Source organism: Acomys minous, assembly GCF_964271855.1.
Source record: "Acomys minous genome assembly, chromosome: 1".
Lineage (NCBI taxonomy): Eukaryota > Metazoa > Chordata > Mammalia > Rodentia > Muridae > Acomys > Acomys minous.
In genome coordinates, this window is record NC_140483.1 from 113,446,002 (window position 1) to 113,467,078 (window position 21,077).

Below are 21,077 nucleotides of genomic sequence, written 5' to 3' on the forward strand. Positions count from 1 at the left end.
GTCTTCCTACCCTGCCTGGGAGCATTGATTTTGTGTCTGAGCAAGATTTTTTTTTTTAAATGTACAGAGATGTGCACAAGGCCAACTCATTTTGGAATGGCCCTTGCTACCATTCAAATGTGACTTTCTTCTTAGCTATGCTATGTAAATAGATGTCAGCAATCATGAACTCAGGAGTTCTTGAATTCCCTTACTAAGTATTTGTTATTGCTGCCTATCTTAATTAGGTTTTCTATTGCTGTGATGAGACACCATGACCACAGCAAAGGAAAACATTTAATTGGATCTATAGCTTATGGTTTCATAGGTTTAGTCCATTGTCATCATGGCAGGGAGCATGGAAGCATGCAAGCAGACATGGTGCTGGAAAAGGAGTGGAGCATTTTGTATCTGGATCAGCAGGCAGCAGGAAGAGAGAATGGCACTGGGCCTTCCGTAAGCATCTGAAACCTCAAAGCCTGCCCCTTCCTCCAATACAATTCCTCCAACAAGACCACACCTATTTCAACAAGACCACACCTATTTCAACAAGACCACATCTATTCCAACAAGGCCACACCTCCTAATATGAACCTATGAACCTATGGGGCCATTTTCATTCAAGCCACCACACTGCCTAAAAATAAACTCAGAGTTTGCCTTGATTTGTCCTCTCTATTCCCTGTATTTCTGATAACCATCCTGATTTTGTGTCCAATAGTGTACTAAAAATGTTTCTGTCAATGACTATTATTAAATGACTATATAGATAAGAGATGATATATATGTATATGTGTACATGCATATTTATGTACATTTTTATGCATATGGATTTATGTGCATATATGCATGAGTATGTACCTTTATGTGTGTATGCTACTCTATGTGTTTGTATGTGTGTGTGAAGAAATGTGAACACATGAATATGGACTGGGGTGTGTGTGTGTGTTTAATGTCCCAGACTTCTTTTTTATGCTTGGCACTTGATTCTAAAGAAGTTTCTACAGTTTCTGGAGCTATATTGAATGGGTGCTAGCCTTTGTTTTGTGGTATGTTCATCTGTGGTACCCTGGATAAGCTAACTCTCAGTTGGCAAAAACATTCTCATGTATAAAATAGGTATAAGAACAGTGTTTATGACTCAGGATGACTTTCAGAGCATGAGACAAGGCATTGTCTCATGTATAGGACTATATAGTTAAGATGTATAGGATTATATTTGCTGAGTATACAAGATTATATACTTAGCAAAATTCCTAGCATACATTTGCCACAAAAATGTTAACCAGTGTCATCAGCATTGCCACTAAATATTTCTTCAAATGATTTGTTATGAGTTGGACCTAGTTCTTTGTTTCCTCTGGTTTTTAAAAGAATACACTTACACTTTTGAAATATATACTTACAGTTCTATCTATATTTCCTTGATTTTCTTCCCTTGAGTCTCTGGCTCAAATGTTTTATTCTTCCCTGAATTTGAGCCTCTGCCTAACTTCTAATGTTAGGCCTATACAGAAGGAAAGCTTCTACTTTCAACCTTTGATCTCCTTGCCTGGAGCCCTCATTCCACTGGGCAGCTTGCCAGTGCACCACTTTTAATGTCACTCCATCCAGTCCCCCTGGAGGTAACTGCATGTGGTTCACAAGAGGCAAGTGCCTGTGTGGTCGAGGGTGACAAACACAGAGGAGGCACTAAGGATTCACACAAGGTCCTTGTTCTCTTACCTTTAGCCACCCTCAGCTTAATAACTACTTCTTCCGACTCCTCTTGAAGCCTTTTCTACGGTGTTCTCTGATACTTAAACCCACCTATCCCAAGCTGACATCATTTTTCCTGCCACTTCTCACCACGTTTTACTCCTTTAAACTTAAAAAGAAAGTCTGTTTTTTCTCTCTATTGTTTTATTGTTCATTAGCCAGCGGGCATCTCACACATAGTCTCAGTCCCTGTTACAATGAGAATAGCACAGAGCACCTGGTTGGATACCAGGAGAATGTACGCCAGCTAATCTAGAAATGGCAAGACCGAGAGAAGAAACGTGTCACACCAATTCTTTATATCTGCACTAACTTTATAATTTTCAGAAATAGCTTCTCAAATCTAATTTAATAACCAAGCTCCAGACCCTGCTGGTTTGTGCTGCCCTACAGGTTCATCTGAGGACCACAGTGGCATCCAAGGAAGTTCAGGAGATGTTGATCTGGAAGGTATCAGCAGATCCTATGAAATTTAGCAACCTGTTTTGTTCTGTTCTCTTCATATCACAAACCTAAATACTGAATACTGTACTCATCCAGATACTAAAACCTGTCAAAAACTGAATTTGAATTTAAAAAAAAAAAAGGTACTCAGAAGAATTCGAGACCCGCAGCACTGATAAAGACCAAGTGAAATCTTAGTGACATCTCCATTATTACTTCTCCACTTGTGTTTTATTGTTGTTTGTTTGTTTGTTTTTGAGACAGAGTTTCTCTTGGCTGTCCTGGACTCACTTTGTAGACCAGGCTGGGCTTAAGCTCACAGAGATCTGCCTGCCTCTGCCTCCTGAGTGCTGTGATTATGGATGAGCATCAACACACCAGGCCTCACTTGTGTTTTTAAAGGCTGTCTTGTTTTCTGATGAACTTTACTTAAATTCTGTTAGACTGCTTTGTATTGTTTTTCCAGTAGCCTCTAGTTAGCATATTCAGAGTTTGCTATATGCAAAGAAATTATGCGATACATTTTTATGTATTGAAAAACGGTCTAAGAAGAGACTGCACTGTACTTCAAGTGAACCATTGATTTGGGGCTGATTTAACATGGGCAGTAGCAGGGCTCAGCCTGTCTCCATGTACCTTCCCCAAACTAGCCACCGAAGCGTCATCCATTAGCACTTCAGGCTGCAAGGGGCTTTTTCTTTTAATTTTTTTATTAATTCATTCCATCCCGTGTATCTCCCATTCCTCCCTCCCTCCCACTTTCACCCTATTCCCCTCCTTTATGACTGTGACCAAGGGGGACCTCCTCCTCCTGAATATGAAGGTGCCTTTTCTTTTTAAATATATTTTATTAATTTATTCATATTACATCTCAATTGTTACCCCATCCCTTGTATCCTCCCATTCTTCCCTTCTTCCCATTTTCCCCTTACTCCCCTTCTGTATGACTGTGACTGAGGGGGACCTCCTCCGTGACTGAGGGGAACCTCCTCCAAAGGAGCCTTTTCTTAACTGGAAACAAACTAACCAGTTCTTAAGGCTCCTTTCCCAGCAAAATTGGGTAATACTGGAAACTTGTATCTACAGTGACACAGATTCTCATTTTTCTCAGTTTCTGGTAGATCAAACCAATATTCCTATCCCAGATTGAAAAATCTACTCATCTATGGGAGAATAAAAAATAAGATGAAAGAATAACGTCATCTTAATATTTCAGGAATTAACTGAAAAGTAGCACCGTTGATCAAGCAGCACTTGTGTTGAGCGGCGCCTGTTTGGAACATTGCTCCTGCGCCAGCTAGGGCTCAGTGACATCAACTGAACCCTCGCAGATATGTGCTGCTGAGTTGAGGCTTCTCTTCCCTGGGCTCAAGAGGAGAAGGAGGGATCCCTGGCCTTTAACATTTTTTAGGATTGTCTTCCTAACAGTCGAAGTATTTCACAGTCAGCTCAGGGAAGAGCTCGAGTGAGGTGGATGAGGAAGAGCTTTTAAAACTAAATAATTAATATTTAGCTTAGATTTCCTAATCTACATCAAGTCCTCAGGACCTGCTACAAATGATTTTTTTTCTTCTTTTTAATTTAGTGGCATAAGATGAGTGGTTTCCATGCAGTTTGTACTTTCGCTTTGAGCCCATTAATTCTGTAATTTTGCCTCTCCTTTTCAGAACATTACTGGAAGGCTTTCAAAAGTCAGGATGCTTGGGACCAATAGTCTATAAATCACTATGCCTTGGAGCCTGAACTAGATTGCGGGTGGGACCAGAGCCTTTACTCCCAGGCTGCGCACTGCCAAGTTCAGCTGGTTACATGCCTTCCTCTGATTTATTCACAGCCTGGCATGTTGGCAAAGACCAGTGCCAAGGAGCAGCTGATTGTCCTTGGTTTGTTGTCCTTAACGATCTTTAGTTAATGACCTGGCAGGGGTGCCCAAGGGCCGACAAAAACACCAACTCAGCTCACGGTGGCCACTGTGCAGGCTCCGGCTCCAGGCTATCTTCAGAGCAGAAAGATGACAAGGGGAGGTGAGGTTTGAGGTCACACACAAGGGCGAAGGAATATTTGATGACGGACTTTGGCCCGAGACAAGGTGGAAAGCTCAACCCAAATAATAACTCCCAGAGGCCACATGAAAACACTGCTGCGGTCAAACAGGGTCTGCTTCAGAGTAGTTCCACTTGAAGTAGGGAGCTATTGTCGTGACCTACCTCTAGAGAAAAAACTGCGCGGGACAAAGACTGCTGGGAGGAGAGTTAGCCTCTCCCAGGGATGAGCCTCCTTACTGGTTGTTCAATGCAGAGTGGTTAGCTCTGAAACCATTTGCAGACAAACAAGAAAAGGAGACTCGGAAAGCTGTACTTATATGTCTTTGTGAATACATACGTAAAATTTTTATATGTGTGACAACAATAAAGAGAAAGAAGCTATCAACTTGAGAGTGGAGAAGTACATGGGAGAGGACATAGAAGAGGCTAGAGGGAGGAGAGGGAAAGTGGTGTAATTCTATCTCAATTAAAAACATACTTAAAATAAGTAAAAATATTAAGCAACTAAAGTATGTTCCCACTTATGACTTTACGAAGTGAGGAAAAGTCTGAGACAGTTTGCAGGGCCTAAGTGGCTAGCTTAAGATAGCAATAAGATGACATTTCTTTTCTTAGACCCCTTCACAGTTTTTGTAGCTCACTGGGCTTATAAGTGGCGGTCGTCATGATGTCCTTCAAGGTCCTTTTTGTGTTCCTACCTATTGCCAAGTCCAGTCTCATTTTTGAGGTGTCTGCCTAGTTTGTTTACCTAATGTCCTGCTTTAGGGAAAGCCTAGGAGGACCTAGGAGGCCTCCACCATTGGCCTCAAATCCAAAAGACCTTTTCAGCGACTTCTTTTTGACAAGGCTCTACAAAACAGTGAAGAATTGCACTTCCCCATCCAATCCTCATTTCTCTCTATAGCCTTCCCTTCTGTTTTCATTAAGAAGAGAGAAAAAACAATCAATGAATAAATACATGTAGATCTAACCCCCAAAATTCCTTTGTGTACAGTGTTTAGCCACACATTTTTAGTAAAAACTGCAACTAAACTGTGTGCATATCTTTCAATACTGTGACTCTCATTTACCGTCTGTTCTGAGCTCTGATTTCTTTATGGTGTTTGGATCAACAGGATCACCATAAAGTAAGTGGCAAGAAAGCTTAATTGGAGATGTGAGATAAAGTCCTCAAACGGTCCATTAGTTAGATGAAAATAAATATTGCTCCCAGAGGTTCATGGCCCTGAGTTTTGTCTTCAGAAAGTACAGTGCTACTCCTGGCCTGTAGAGTCACGCAGGTAGCGGGCCCACTCAGAATCCTGCTCCGGCCCCCTCCTCTGCTGTTGTGGTAGTCTGAAGGCAGTGGAACAGTGCAGGCGCATCTATATAGATAGAACTGGCTCTCTGCAGGAAAGAGGTCCATGTCAACAGCCTGCAAGCCAAAGTAATTCAGTATTTCATGCAGACATTTGGACATCATCACTACAAACAAGGACAGTTCTCTAAAGATAATTATTTTTCTCCTCCTTTCTTATTAGGAAGCTATAAAAACAAAAACATTGCAATCACTAAAACATATTTGCTGAGACAAGAATGGGGATATAAATGATAGTTTGTGGCTTTCGGGCTTTCTATTTGGACTTTTGTATTTATAGGTCAAATCATCCAATTGTGAAAGGACCTGAAACATATTTGCCGAGACTGTTTCCCAGGAGGAGGTTATGGTGTTAAGATGCTGTGGCCTGGGATGATTTGACATGTGGAGAACAATATGAGGGTGGCTGTCCCAGAGAATCTTTAAGAGCACTATCTATAAACTGGGCAGCAAAATAATTGAATATTTTAAATGTGGATAATTTCCAACATAAGGACCTGCTTTGAAGGTATGGGAATCCATGATTTCTATGGAACAGTAATGGTGTTTGTCCCCACCATAAAACCTTCCATAGGAGTCACCTAAGACAATTGGAAAACACAGAAATTGGCATTGTGAATCATAACAGTAGTAAAAGTACAGTAGTAATTTTAGTAGTAGTAACATTACTACTTCATAGTAGCAATAAAAATGATTTTATGCTTAGGGATTACCAAAACACGAGGAACTATTTTGAAGGCTAGGAAAGTTGAAATAACACTGCCTTGCCTTATAGATTGGAGTCCCTGTATGTCCTGCGTTTCCACAGTGATACAGATCCATGGGTCATTTGCCAAGAAAATTTGTGCCATATATTGCATCAGGAGAATGGAAATCTGTAACACTGAGATATAGTTGGAAGGATTATCTTCCTCTTCCTCCTCCTCCTTTTCCTCCTCCTCTTCCTCCTCCTCCTCCTTTCCCTCCTCTCTTTTCTTGTGCTGGGTTTATATACCTGTAGGTAAATATTTCAGCTCTGAACTCTACTACTCTACTTCTGAGATATGTCACTAGCCCTAGAAGGATATTTTTATGTGAATCCAATATTTATTTTTGTAACGAGAAAACAATTGGATAGTATTGTAGAAAGGGAATGAATCATCCCTCTGGGTCATGGGTGATGAGGAAGCATTTCTAATGAGCTGTCTTAGGAGAACTTTCTACATCAGTGTCTGGCATAAAGGATGAAGAATGCTAGCTATAGTTCCTAATGCCTAACATCTTTCTTTAATAAGAAACCACCAGAGTACGTGTGAAAGTCATACCCCACTCTCCACTCAACTGTGGAGAATGTCCTGTCCATTGGATAGATCTGGGTAAGGTTTTGAAGTTTACCGCCTGTATTATCCTTGGCTGGTGCCATAGTTTGAGCGGGGCCCCTGGGCCCAAATCAGCCTATCATAATTCTTGTAGGTTTCTAGGACCCTCTGGATCTGGATAACCATTGAGACGTAACAAAATAAATTAATAAAAAAGGCAAAAAAAAGACAAAAAAAAAAAAAAAAAAAAAGAAACCACCAGAGGGTGGTTCATGACAGTCCTTCGAAGATCAGAATCTAGGAAGCCAAGTTAAGATTCATCATGCCACCCTTGAAGACATAAGACAAACGCAAAGTTAATTGGGGTCTAAATTTCACTAGGAAACAAGAGAAATTCATGAATGAAGAAATAAGTTCCCTTTACCCTGATGGTGGCACCTGATTTGGGAGTGAGGTTTATCCTGTCTGAGAATACAGGTACAGTTAAAGTCATGCACGGGCAGATGAACGTCTTCTGTTTATTCTGTGAATATTTACATATGCTTAGAGAGCTAAGAGTTCTGAAATTGATAGGAGCTCTGCACTTGTGAAATGAGGAGTTTGGGAGCAGGAGGCAGAGATGCCCCTGCCAGAGATGAGCACAAACCAGGAGACATATAACTTCTGCTTACTTTGACTGGGTTGGCAGCTTGGGCTTCAGACAGTCTGGTGGACCCAGTCACTACTTGGTAGACGACTAATAATTACAGGTGATTTAAAAAGACAGAATGGCCAATGTTCTTTTTATGCTTTATTCAAAATCACCCTACATTACGAAAGTTGCTTCCTGGGATTTCCCTGGCAATAGCTCCCTGCATCTATGAGGAGAATTGCCTGTCTTCTCTAAGTCATTATGGAGTTTTGATACTGGCAAGTGACACATGTGGCTCACGCGTCAGTCTGTGTCTTGTTAATTTTGCTTCCTGGGCTGACAAAATTGTCCTCAGCACCTCTTTGCAGGCATTCGGTATGATACAAAATATTGGGTTATACTAGTCCTTTTCTTCAGAGATGTACATTGATCCTTAACGCTGTACGTTCCTAAGGCCACGTATAGACATCTGGTGAGAGTGGGCTCAGTTCAGTTTTACAAACTTGTGATGTCTAAATATGTAAAACACAATCCATTCCAGCTCCATGACCTCTGAACGTGGTTGTTCTTATCTTCATTTATCTGAAGCTTCCCTTTTGCATTGGTAATTTAGGAATTGGCCACCAACAGAAAGGGGAGCTTCTTCTGTAGTTGAAAATATTATTTTCCCATACACTATATTTGGATCATGGTTTTCCCTCTAGTATCTCCTTCCAGACCTTCCCCACCTCTGCGCCCATCCAACTCTACTCTTTCCTTTTGTCTGTCTTTAGAAAAAAATAAACAAATAAGAACAATCAAACCAGAATAAAATAAAACAAACAGAGAAAGAAAAGGATAAACCATGAGAAACACATAAGTACACAGAGGTAGATTACACCCACCCGTTCTCAGAAAACCCATGAAAACACAAGATCAGGAACAAAATACTTTTTTTTTTTTCTGATTTGTGAAATATCCTGCCTAAGTGTTTTCTCTTATATCAATAGAAAACTGAAGCACTTAAGAATGAAGGAGAATATTTATGGTGATGTTAATGATTCCAGTTGCTGCTGATAAATCAGCATTAACAAACACTTGACAAAGATTTTAGCCTACAGTGGTGTTGGTGATTGAAAATAAACTTGCAAGTAACGGCCTTGGAAGATTTCCAGTTCTCTAATGAGATGCTGTTAAATCTCTTCAAATCTCATTAAACCTGCTTCACACTCATCAGCCGAAAGTATAAGTTAAAGAATGCAGACATCAAAAAGCTGCTAAGCTTTGACATGGTCACATGTTGGTGGCCTTCCCTGAGAGGTCGGGAAGCCACTAGCGCTATAGCAACCACTGTGTCTGTAAGGATGATAGTGTTGAACATAAGAGAATCAACATATATTTTTTTAATGGTGAGAATTGAGTGCAGCCATCAGTGAAGTTGGCCGATAGTGTGTCAAATAGGAAGAAGACATGCGATGTTTTGCTTCTGTAGACTGCCAAGGTAAGGGAGGTGTTCGTAAGCAACTGAAAACTTTATCACACACTCACAAAAACAGAGCATGTCATGTGAGAAGTTCTGATATAAATATCTAAGATATATAGGTGAACTACACAGAAACTTCTGCTGCTACTTTTAACCGATGCTGTTGATATTTATATTAAGTTAATGATGCTGATAATTATTAAGAGCTACTTCTTAAAACATCCTTTATGTACAATTATTTGTCTCAAAATGACTGAATAGCAATGTTTGTCATTCAATATTTTCAGATAAAATGATCTTTTCCTTATGTTAGATATCTACTCTCAAACCCCATGCCTGTATTTTTAATGTAGTATACTCAAGTTGAAGCTCTCTTCTTACACTGGATATAGCACTGTGTTAGTCTCCACTTGTAGGCTCTGTTTCTTAACAATTAGACTTTATTATACAATCAAACTATCCTATACACGAGGGGAAAAGGGTTAAAGGGAAACAAGAATAAACCTTCCAGTATCTCTTCCATAGGAAGAATCTCTAGGTGTCTCTGGTCTGCGTGCTGGCCTGGCCTGTAAGTTGGTCTCTCTCCAAATCCATGTGGGATCCTGCTCCAAAAACTGCCGCCTTCTCCTCTCTCCTCTGCCCATGTCTCTCTCAGGTTTCATCAGGTCTGGGACAGGATCCCCCCCTCCCTTGATATTTGATTAGAAACACAATAGCCAGGCTGGAGTCTCCTGGTCCACTTCCTGAATTTCAGATCCAGGATGGCTCCATTCAGTCTATCACAATGTATCCATGGTGTTTCCAAGGGGCAAAGTCCACCATGAATGCTTTCACCTGGGACAAAGCTTACAATCCTTCTCACATCCACTCATGGAAGGCGACTCTCTCTTGGGCTAAGGACAATTTGTTAGGCTCATCCATTCTTGCAACAGACTGAGTGTTAATGTGGACATATGGCTCTGCCTTAAATCAACCACCCAAACCCTGATGCTTCCTGGCCAAGGCAAAGGACTAAAGAAAGGATTTGTTGTGAGTTTCCTTTTCGAGGTAGATCACATTTAAACCATATAATATTTCAGGGTTTGTTGAGGTGGCATGCTAAGCATTCATTAAATTCTCCTTTTAGAATAAGTGTGATAAAGAAGTATTTCATAAGAATCATGAAAAGTCTGGAACAGAATTTATTGTTATAAATTTGGCAATAAATTTTATTTGCTTTGAAGTATAGGAAATGTTTGGTGAATTGTTACTGAATTAAAATAAGAGGCAATGTCACAGAAGACAGCAAAATGTCTATTTCTCTGAGTGGGCTTGTGTGTTCTTTTAGCCTCCAATTCAAAGTATGTAACTGTCTTCAATGTAATTTGTGTACGAATATAGTGTCTAATTTCACCAGCCATCTTATTCCAGAGTTTGGGTGCATTTGTTTCTCCTCTGACTTTTCTATAGCAAGTACATTTGGTTTGGCTTCTGTCTATTGTTGGTACATGTGTGTTCAGTCTAACCAACATATCTACTTTCCTGGACACCTTGTTGAGATACACCTGAGGCCACATGCAGATTAGCTGCTGGAGGGTTACTTAGGGTGTTTATGCAATGCGTGGAGAAAGTTCAGCTGCTCTTCCTGCTGCACATGCATGACTATGTGATGTGAGCAAAATTCCTCAACGACTTTTGATATGTACTTCTTAAACTTGTAAGTTTTCACATGATAATTTTTGTGTGTTTTAATATTCCCCTTGAAAGCAATAAACAAGTTCACTCTTGACCAGAAATGGATAAACAATTCCCAGCAGATGGAAACCAGCATTCTCTAGGAGACATCACAGCATGCTTGCCTTTCCTTTTGCTCTGGAGAATCAAATAGCAGTTTGGACTTCTGCCTGGGCAGCTCCAGAGCTCATCAGACCAGCTCTGCTCTGTGTACACTTTGAAAGATGCCCCCAGTAGTCCAGAAGACATGAGAGTGTTCTGGTTTTCTACTTACCTCTGTAGGCGTTCACTCTGGGGTGTTTTAGAATATATCAGAGCGCACAAAGGAACTGATTTATCTCTCTACTCATACCATTTCCCACTGTTCTGCATTTGTCTCTCTAAAGGTCAAGCATGAGAGGCACAGGCGATGGTCCTCATGTTCCTTCTTTTCTTATTTGTTGCGTTTTCATGTCTGAGCTCTTTGGAGAATGTTAATGTTTATTTTTATAAATCTAACTGTTCAATCACAGAATGTGATTTATAAAGAATTCTAAGGTCTTGGAGTAGTACAAAGTGCTCATTGTATCCAGGATATGGATCATATCACTCCTGTCAGCAAACAATCTCTTTTCTAATGAGTTACTTCTAACAGTGTCTCAGAATGACCTTAATTCTAAGGTGAGGTACAATGGGTTCTTATTGGCCAGAACCTCACTGGCACTGGACTTTTCTCTCTGTCTCTGTCTCTTTCTCTAACTGTCTCTTCGATCTTTCTATTCTTTTATTTCTCAAGGGCCATTTAATATATCTTTTATTGGAATAGTAATCTCTATGAAGTAACAGGATGGCCAGTTATAATTAGAGCAGTCAAACTTCAGTGGGAAAACCTGCCAACTTCACTCAGTTAAAATTGGGGAGAAGTTTGTGTTTAGTTTCAACTTCTCATGATACTTGTAAGAAGTGTAATGGTTAATGGAAGTGTACAATCACTAATGATAGTCATTTTGAGTCAATAGTTAGGGGAATAGCCTTCCTGTGTGAATGACAGAAATATGTCTGACCAGGAACATGTCTGAGAGTTAATACTTAAGCAAGACTTGGGGCCAAATCATGGAGAAACTTACCTCAACTATATTAAAGAACATTTTGTGTTGCCTTAACGTGCATCTAACTCTATAAATACAAACGGGAAGGCCAATGTCTGATTTCTGATATTTCAGTGGTAGCTTATGAAATTCACGTTCAGACTGGCACAAAGCCAGGGGCAGAAACAGAGTCTAACGTGTTTGTCAACCTCATTGGCACCAATGGTGATTCTGGAAAACGAAGGCTTCATCAATCAAGGAGCAGCAAGGCCAGGTTTCAGCGTGGACAGGTAAAGGAAGATCTCACCAACGCACACCTGCCATTGTTCCTCTACTCTTGTTCACACAAGACATAGAAAGAGAAAATTCCTGAGATGCTCACTTGATACTTGCCCAAAACCACAGCGGTGTTTAGTGATTTTTCCTGGAAGATTGTTTCAGAGTTCAAGAGACATGCACGTAATCAGGGCTATATAACAATAAATGAGTCCTGGCATTGTCTTTGTTTCCTATAAAATGCAAGAAGGGAAGGATTACCCAGGTAAGGTTAAGTCGTGGCAACAATGCCAGCAGCCCACTGGGAGGGCTATAGACATTTTGCATAACAACTTTGAAACCCCTCTTAAAGGCTAAGCATCTTCTTTGTGCATCTTACCAATTTCACTTGGCACAATGCTCCTATGTTTTTTGCATATGTAGCTTGGGATAGGATTTCCTTCTTTTGTAATGATAAGCAGTATTCTGTTCCAGGAACCTATTTTTGCTTATCCATTTGTTCATTAGTGATTCCTACAGTTTCTTTCATCTTTGGCTATTGCTATTGATGATGCTATAGGTATAGATGAGCCTAAAATATTTAATAAGAGAAATGAACACTCTGAAAACATGTAGAGTGATACTAAGCAACACAGCATAGGTGAAAGTCACATATTCTGAGTGGAAAGGCAGATGAGATGATAACTCACCTTATGGCTATTTAAGAGGAATTCCAGACAGCAAGAAACTAACAAAAACTAGAGAAGACAGAATAGAGACTCCATTTGGGAAGACTGAGTGTAAAGGCTGTGGGAGGGGTGTGAAGTGAGAGATGTGTTCCTTCCCCTTACACATCCTAAGGTCAATGTTGACACTGCTGTAAAAGGATATGGGTCACAAGGGAAAACTACACATTTGTTCAATCCTTCTATGTGAAATGGGAACCTTCGGAAGTGAGGAGCTAAAGACCTGAGGGATACTATCTGTATTCTTAGATTCTATTAAGAATAGACGCGAAGGCCAAATATAACTGAGTGAAAGGGTGTGATCTAATGATGACAGGTGGAGGGGAAACACGACAGTGCCTGTCTGCATTCTCCTGGGCCTCCCTCTCTGGTATGGGAAAGGAGTTCTCTGGAGTGAGAGTCTTGGGCCTGGCTCATCATGGCAAGATGCAGACAGTCCTACGGCCAGCTCTTACACAGAAAGCCAGAGGTGTGGATGGAATGAGTAATAATGTGTCTGTGTTTTCTAGTTTGCTTCGAGTGGAGAGGGGAGAGAGTTACATGCCTTGCTTATGGGAAATTAATGCTGGCCTCTGGCTGCTTTGAGAGAGAAGGATGGACAAAACACAAAAATAAAAAACAAACAAAAACCAGGGCAATAAGAGGACATAGAGAACTCTGATGCTTCTGGGGCCTCCAGTATCCTGTAGCCAGTATTTAGCACATGGAAGTGCCAGATGTAGGTGCTGTGTTCTGAGCCTCAGGTATATGGCTGGGATATACCTATTGAGTATACAGTGTGTACCATATCTACTTCATAGACCAGGACTTCATGCATGTATGTACACATGCATTTCTAGACACATAGCTATTTAATAACAGAAGAATGTGAGAGAAAACAATGGTTAAAAAGCACACTCTGGAAGCAGACCCTGCCCCTGAGGTGCTGAATCTGTTCCTGCTGGATGTGGGACAAGTCACAAAACTGTGTCCTTCTGTTTCACTTGCTGTTAAACAAGGAAGTGAACCCTACTTCCTTCATGGATTGCTACTTCCTCCCTCCTGGATGGTGCTAAGGAGTACGTGGTTAATATACATAAACAGGGCAGTCAGATACCCAGTTAGGACTGGCATTACCTATACTCACAGATTTTAAATATACATCCCAAATAAATCTTTAAAATCCTTTTATAGACTCTATGATCAAGCAAGAATTATATCCCTCATGTAAGTTTGTCTCTGCCCCAACATAGGGTAGACCTCTGCACATAAAATCATAAGTAGTAATATACCCGTGGTGTGGTGCTATCATGCATCCATGTAGAAGTAGAGTAAGGACACATTGGAAGAAATACTGTTCCTTTTATTTCCCTAGAGAAAGGAATCGTTTCATTTGTCCCTGGGTGTATTTCTCTTACAGGTGGACATTTTTTCCATTAAGGCTGTGTCTCTTGGAAAACTGAAGAAAGTTCTGATAAGTCATGATGGAACAGGTCCAGGTAAGATTTGATTTTTTTTTTTGCCCTAAACTTTGCTTTTCAAATTTGTTTGAAAAGTTGGTATAAAAAGCAAGTAGAAGATAAAGTGTATGCATAAGTCATAGAGAGCTGAGAATGCATACCTAAGGGAAGGTGTTTCTCTAAATAAACTTTCATTTTTTTTTTACTTTCCAACTTGCATGTGTCATGCAAGTAGACTTCCCATACACACCACCTGACAAGAATTGTCACAGTTAATGAGCCAGCACCTGCCACATTATTGTCAGCTAAACTTACCATTCAATGCAAACTTTATTAACTTTCCTAAGTAAAGCTTAAACAGGTTAGACTTATCATATAACTAACAATACCAGACAATATGTACTAAAGAAGGGTTGGGTTATTTTTCCAGAAATGCTAACATGTAAATGTGTAAGTGCATGTTTGTCTATTCTTTTGATCCACAGTGGTATTCATAGTCACTTCTCTCCTGTGTGCCTCCCTCCACCTGACTCCAAATGCCATGGGTTGGGGCTCCCTGCATGCCCTTTACCATTTTGCCCTTTGTTCTGGAACAGCTGAAAGTCCTATTAGTGTAGCTCATTAATACCCATTTGCCACCTATTAAAGCTATGAAGCTCAAGCTGTCAAATCCAGAACCATACTCTGTGCACGATGATGCATATCACAAGAAGAAGAATTTATTTTGCCTGTATCTCTACTCTCTCCTTAGGCTATGCTTTTATTTTCAAAACCTGGAATTGTATATCATTTATCTTTATCTTTCTAGTCCTTTATATACAGCTTGGCAGTATCAATAATTTAATGACCATTTATTGAATGACCATATTTAAAGAATTAAAATAAATTTGATAATGATTTTAATGGAATTCCAAAATGTTGAAAATATCGTCTCAAGAAAGACACATATATGTTTTGACAAATACAAAACAGAACAGTCCAGGGAGAGTCAGTGGAAAGAAACTGATGCATGAGTTCAGGCTCATATAGGGGAAATTATTAGAGTAAGGCAGGAGTGAGAAATGTTATTGAGGAAGGAAATGGCATATTTTATTCATGGTGTCACCTTATTAGGTATTATATAGAGGACTGTTACCACAAGGGGTATCACTTCAGAGAGGTATTCTATAAGGATGTGAGTAGACATGGGTGTCATATGGAATGATGTCACTACTGAATGGTATCATTATAGGTAGAGAAGTATCACTATTGAGAAATGTACCCGAAGAGATAAGCCATCAAAAAGGGATGTCATTATAGAATGGTGTCACTAAGGAGAAGTGTCATTACAGAAGGTTGTACTTGCACAAGAATACCACCATAGAAGATTGTCACTGTAGAATGAAGTCACTGTAGAGGAATGTCACTGTCTAGTGACTATGAAGTGATGTCGCTAGAGAAAGGCATCACTATAGAAGGATGTATTTGTGGAGGGATGTCACTATAAAAGGGTATATATGTAGAAAGGTGTCACTGTAGTGGGTGCCACTAAAGACACCCATTGTAGAGAGATGTCATTATAAGTGAGATGTCACTATAGTTCAATGTCTTTGAAAAGTGTGTCAGTTGGGAGTGATATTACTCTAGAGAGAAGTCACTATAGAGTGGTGGCACTATAAATGGGTGTACATTGAGAGCTTGTCACTTTAGATAGATATTAATGATAGGGGATTTCATTGTCAGGAAATATTATTATTGACTTGTATCACTGTATAGAGATGTCTTTGCAGAAGACATTCCATAGGGGCACTAGGGAATGATGTCACTACAGAGGGAAGTCACTAAATTAGAATGTCACTATAGAGAGGTGTCCACCAGGTGGATGTCATTGTACAAGGCTGTCCCCATAGATGTATTTGAGTATAAAGAATGTTCACTGTTGGAAGGTGTAACTTTAGAGGAGTGTCATAATAGCAAATAGCATTTTAGAGTGATGCCATTATATAGAGATGTCACTGGGCTGATCTGATGTACAACTAAAGATGAGTGTCGGTACAGCGAATGTTACTATAGGTGGGTGTCACTGTAGAGAGATATCACTTTTGATAGACGGCAATATAGTGAGGTATCAACTATTGAAGGATGCCGGCGTGCAGGAATGTCAACATAGAGAGAGAGCAGTATAGAGGGCTGTCACTGTACAGAGATTTTGCTATATAGAAATGCCTTATAGAAGGATCAGCATGATGGTATGTCATGGTCAAAGTGTCAGCATAGAGGTGGTGTCGATGTAGCGGAATATAATTATAGAGCAAAGTCACTATATATTAGTGTCGCTATGGAGAAATGTAACTTTGGGGCAGGACACTGTAGGGACTGTGACGGTAAAGGTGTATCAGCATAGAGGAATGTCTATGCAGTGGTGCCACTGCAGAGTGTGGTGTGTAACTAAAGAGAGGTGTCACTACAGTTGTTTTCTCTATTGAGTATTCCAGTGGATTGATGACACTACAGAGGGTGTCATTATAGATAGGAGTCACTGTAGAGAGGTAACAGCATAAAGAACTGTTACTTTAGAGGGATGACACTGTAGAGTAACATCAGTGTAGAGGACTTCACTAGGGAACAATGGCACTGTAGAGGAATATCACTGCAAAGCACTGACACCGGAGAAGTGTATCATATAGAGGGTGTCCTGCAGAGGGATGTCACTATAGAGGGGGTGTTTCTATAGAGAGGTGTTAATGTAGAGGGTCTCACTGTAGACTGCTGTCACTGCAGATAAGTATCACAGTAGAGCGATGCTACTACATTTGGGTATCACTGAGGAGGGATTTTACTATAGAAAATGTCACTTTTGAGGGATATCACTGTAGTGAAGTATTACTGAGGAAAGGTGTAGCTTCAGAGGATGACACAGTAGAGGAAGAATGCCATTTTACAGGAGTATAACTCTTGTGGGTATCACTGTGGAGGGGTGTCCCATTAAGTGGCTAACACTGGAAAGGTATTTAAGCTATAGAAGGGTATCACTATTGAGGGGTGACACTTTAGAAGGGAATGACACTTAGGGGCATGTTACTACATAAAAGGCTGTCAAGGCTAGAGTATGTCACTACATGGAAATATCACTATAGGTGCCATTGCTGTAGAGGATACTGCTAAAGGGTCATTTTTCTATAGAGGATGTTGCAATAGGATGCATTACTGTAGAGGAATATCATTATAAAGTAGTGTCACCATAGAGGATGTCACAATAGGGGAATGTCACTGTAGGTGGTCCCTATAGAGGAGTGCCACTATGGCATCATGTCATTACAAAGAGATGATAGAATGATGTCACTACAGAGAGTCTTATTGCAATGGTGTCATTATAGAGGACTGTCACCATAGAGTGGGGTGCTTAGACAGGGTATCATTGTAGAAGTCCAGTGCGTTTTCTACTATTTTCTGTAAGCTGTGCATGGATAGGAACAAAGCAGGTGGTAGAAATCGCAGGCTTTTCAGCACTATAGGTTTTCCCTTTTCCTTTAATTAAAATATTTTATGTGTATGAGTGTTTTCCTTGTATGTATCTGTATGCAACAGGTGTGCCTGGTGCCATGCACGGCAGAAGAGGCCATGGGATCTCTTGCAACTGAAGCAAAGATAAATAGTTGTGAGTCACTACATGGGTGCTCTAAACCTGGGTCCTTTGCAACAGCAACAAGATCTCTTAGCTACTGAGCCATCTCTTCAGTCCCTACTTTAAAAACAAGATTTAATTCACTCTTTGAGAGATCGATACTATATATTTTGGTCATATTCATCCTCCTCTTCTACTACCAATCAGATACACTGACATTTCCCTACCAAACCAACTTTGAGTTTGCTTCTCTAAGAACAATAATTGAGTGCAGTTTGCATTGCTTAGTTATTCTAGAGAGTGGGACCTGCTCCAGAGCATAATCAATGGACCGATGGCCATACCATTAAAAAAACTGACTTTCACTCAGTGTCTATCAAATGCTGATGCTTTCTCAGCTAGGGGAGGGACTTCAAGCCCACTTCCCACTCTCTATGCTGGGACTTGGTGTTGCCTGAGCTCGTACTGGTCCTGTGAGTCCTTTCACAATCACTGTTAGTTCATATGTGCACTACCCTGTTGTGTATAGCAAACACTGTTTCCTTGATACCACCAGTCTCCCCTCTGTGTTTTCACAATCTTCTTGCCCCCTCTGCAGCAAATATCCCTGAGTCCTATGGAGAATGGCATAATATTATATGTCTCATTTAGAGCTGGTAACTCCCTCAGTCCTTATTCACTGCATGCTGATCATCAAAGTTATCGATGTTAATGGCCATTTATCCAAGAGGAAGCTTTTCAGGCAAGAGCTGAGAGATGCATTGATCTATGGGTAGAGAAATAAGTCATTAGGAGTGGTTTAATACCATGTCGACTTAGCTGAATAATAGTAGTGGGTTCTTCTTGGCTTCATTGATGGTGCCAGGTATGCGTCTCATGGAACTTGTCTGAGATTCAGTCAGAAAGTGATTGGTTAGTCCCATAACAATCATGCCACTATTGTACTGGTAGGCATATCTTGTCAGAACCATTGTTACTGTTGGGTAAGACTGATGATTAATTTTCCCCTATGGTAACGTCTCCTATCACTACAGGAGCTAGCTAATACAGATGAAGCTTCCAGGTAACTGCCAGATTGATATTTTATAGCTCAAGTTTGTGGTGCCTTCAGCAACAGGTTCTTAAAGATCCCCTTCCTTGCCATGTTGTGTTCATTCTTGTGTGTGATGGCACCATCTTCTCTTTTAAATCACAAGAGAGTAATGTGTTACTTTTATCTTCTCTCTGCATCTCACCAGAAATTCCTATGATAGCAAGCAGTGTACAAGCACTTGAAATTTAGAACAAGTTGACCCCTCCCATTTTTTTATGATTCTGTGACTTGACACATATCCCTGTGTCCCTGTGTCTTAAGTACAATTTTTTTTCCAGTAGAAAAGCTATATGTATAGGTGCTTTTTAAAATGATGCTGAATCTTGCTTTGGTATGGAAGGAAAAAGGTGATCAAGAAAGCCTTAGATAATGTATGCGAGGTTGGAGTGAACGCAGAGCACTAAGGGTAGCTGGGCAGAAACTGCTCTGGGTAAAAGAACACAGCTGTAATGTTCAGTGGTCTGGAGTCTGTATGGGAACATGTTCTAAGCACAGTGGTTTCCACAAAATAAAGAAAATGGCAGCAAGGAAAAGGAAGGGAGCATTATGATTCTGAATTTTTGCCAGACTAAATTACTCATACAGAAAGAGCTGTCTGTGGAGAAAGTAGCTGGCTTTTAAAAACAAAACAAAACTGATCTGCCTTTCAAGGAAGGATTTGTTAACAGAACCTTGTTGCAGATATGTGTATGTTACAGTGAAATTCTCTTTAGGATTTTTTGTTTTTGTTTCTTCCTTCTCCTTCTCCTTCTCCTTCTCCTTCTCCTTCTCCTTCTTCTTCTTCTTCTTCCTCCTCCTCCTCTTTCATTTATATTTGAGAAGGAATTCTTTTATGCAGCCCAGGCTGGCTCTGAATTTACAGTCCTGTGGCCTTGGCCTCTTGAGTAGCTGGGATTAGAAGCAGGTGCTCATTCGCATTTTCAAAAAAGAGTAGTGCCCAGCAGTATCAGTATGAGTGCAGTTTGTCTGTGGGTAGCTGACCTCAGAAGATAGATATATACAGGGGGAGGAAGTCCCCCTCAGGAACAGTCATAGGGGAGGGGAATAAAGGGATAATGAGAGGGAGGGAAGAATGGAAGGATACAAGGGATGGGATAACCATTGAGATGTAACAAGAATAAATTAATTAAAAAAAAAAAAGAAAAAAAAGAAAAAAAAAGCCAAAAAACAAACAAACAAAAAGATAGACAGAAACTTTGTTGCCAAAAATTATAAAACTTCAAAATAACAAGAAGTTTTTTGAGTTGCAAAACTGAATTAAACGGACACCTAGGCCTAGTCTCAGATATGCTGATCCAGCAAGTACTTAGTAACCAGCAATGGATGGGTTCATCTGGTCCCTGGCTTTAACACAGCATGTAAGGAGTCTGAATCACATGAACTGATTCACAGTACAAGAATTGTTCATTGAGAGCTGCTCTAGGCTGGGTGCTTTGGCAAAGGTTGGGCTTGCAATGGTGGGCAATATACAGGTATTCTTGATTCTCAAACACAGGTAGGGTCTAGAAAGAAGATAGACAGATAATGAAAGTGTTTACTAAATTAATAAATATGATAAATATTCTGTGTATGATTTGCAGAATGCTAGCATGTCCTATGGTAAAGAGATGCCTCAGAGCCCTCAAAAAGAGGCTCTCCAAAGGCAAAGATAGTTGGTAGTCTGGAGTAAGTGCTAGACTTTGGCTGAATACTTGAGAATTTTGTTGAGCTTCTCGGACTGATGGAATTGGAAAAATGGAAAAAAATGATTTTATACCAAGGTAATATTTTTCATCATCAACCGTCGTGATATTTCATTCCTGGTAATTCTTTTTTTTTTTAATTTTAAAAATAATTTATTCACATTACATGCTGGTTGTTATTTTCTTGCTCATATCCTTCTGTCCTCACACTCCCTCTCTCTTCAATCCTATGCTCCTCCCCTAGAGTTCTGAAAAGGGGGAGCTCCATCTGACAACAGCCTATCAGGTGTCATTAGGACTGCCCGCGTCCCCTTCCTCTGTGTGCTGCAAGGTTACCTCACTAAGGGCAAGTGATCAAATCAAGGGGCACCAGATTTCATGTCAGAGGCAGGCCCCGCTCACCCCCTACCCTACCACATGGAGAGTGAGCTATCCATTGGCTACATCTGAACAGGGGCTCTAGGTTCTCTGCATGTGTTGTCCATGGTTGGTGTATCAGTTTGT

At 40.3% G+C, this 21,077-nt stretch overlaps 1 protein-coding gene across 1 annotated transcript in view; it reads left to right on the forward strand.

Moving 5' to 3' along the window:
* Positions 1 to 21,077, forward strand: part of RP1 (RP1 axonemal microtubule associated) — a 296,647-nt gene that overhangs the window by 260,690 nt on the left and 14,880 nt on the right. The window contains exons 28-29 of the mRNA XM_084776855.1: positions 11,890 to 12,044; positions 14,155 to 14,233. Coding sequence (XP_084632981.1) covers positions 11,890 to 12,044; positions 14,155 to 14,233 — 234 coding nt within the window. The remainder of the gene's footprint in view (positions 1 to 11,889; positions 12,045 to 14,154; positions 14,234 to 21,077) is intronic.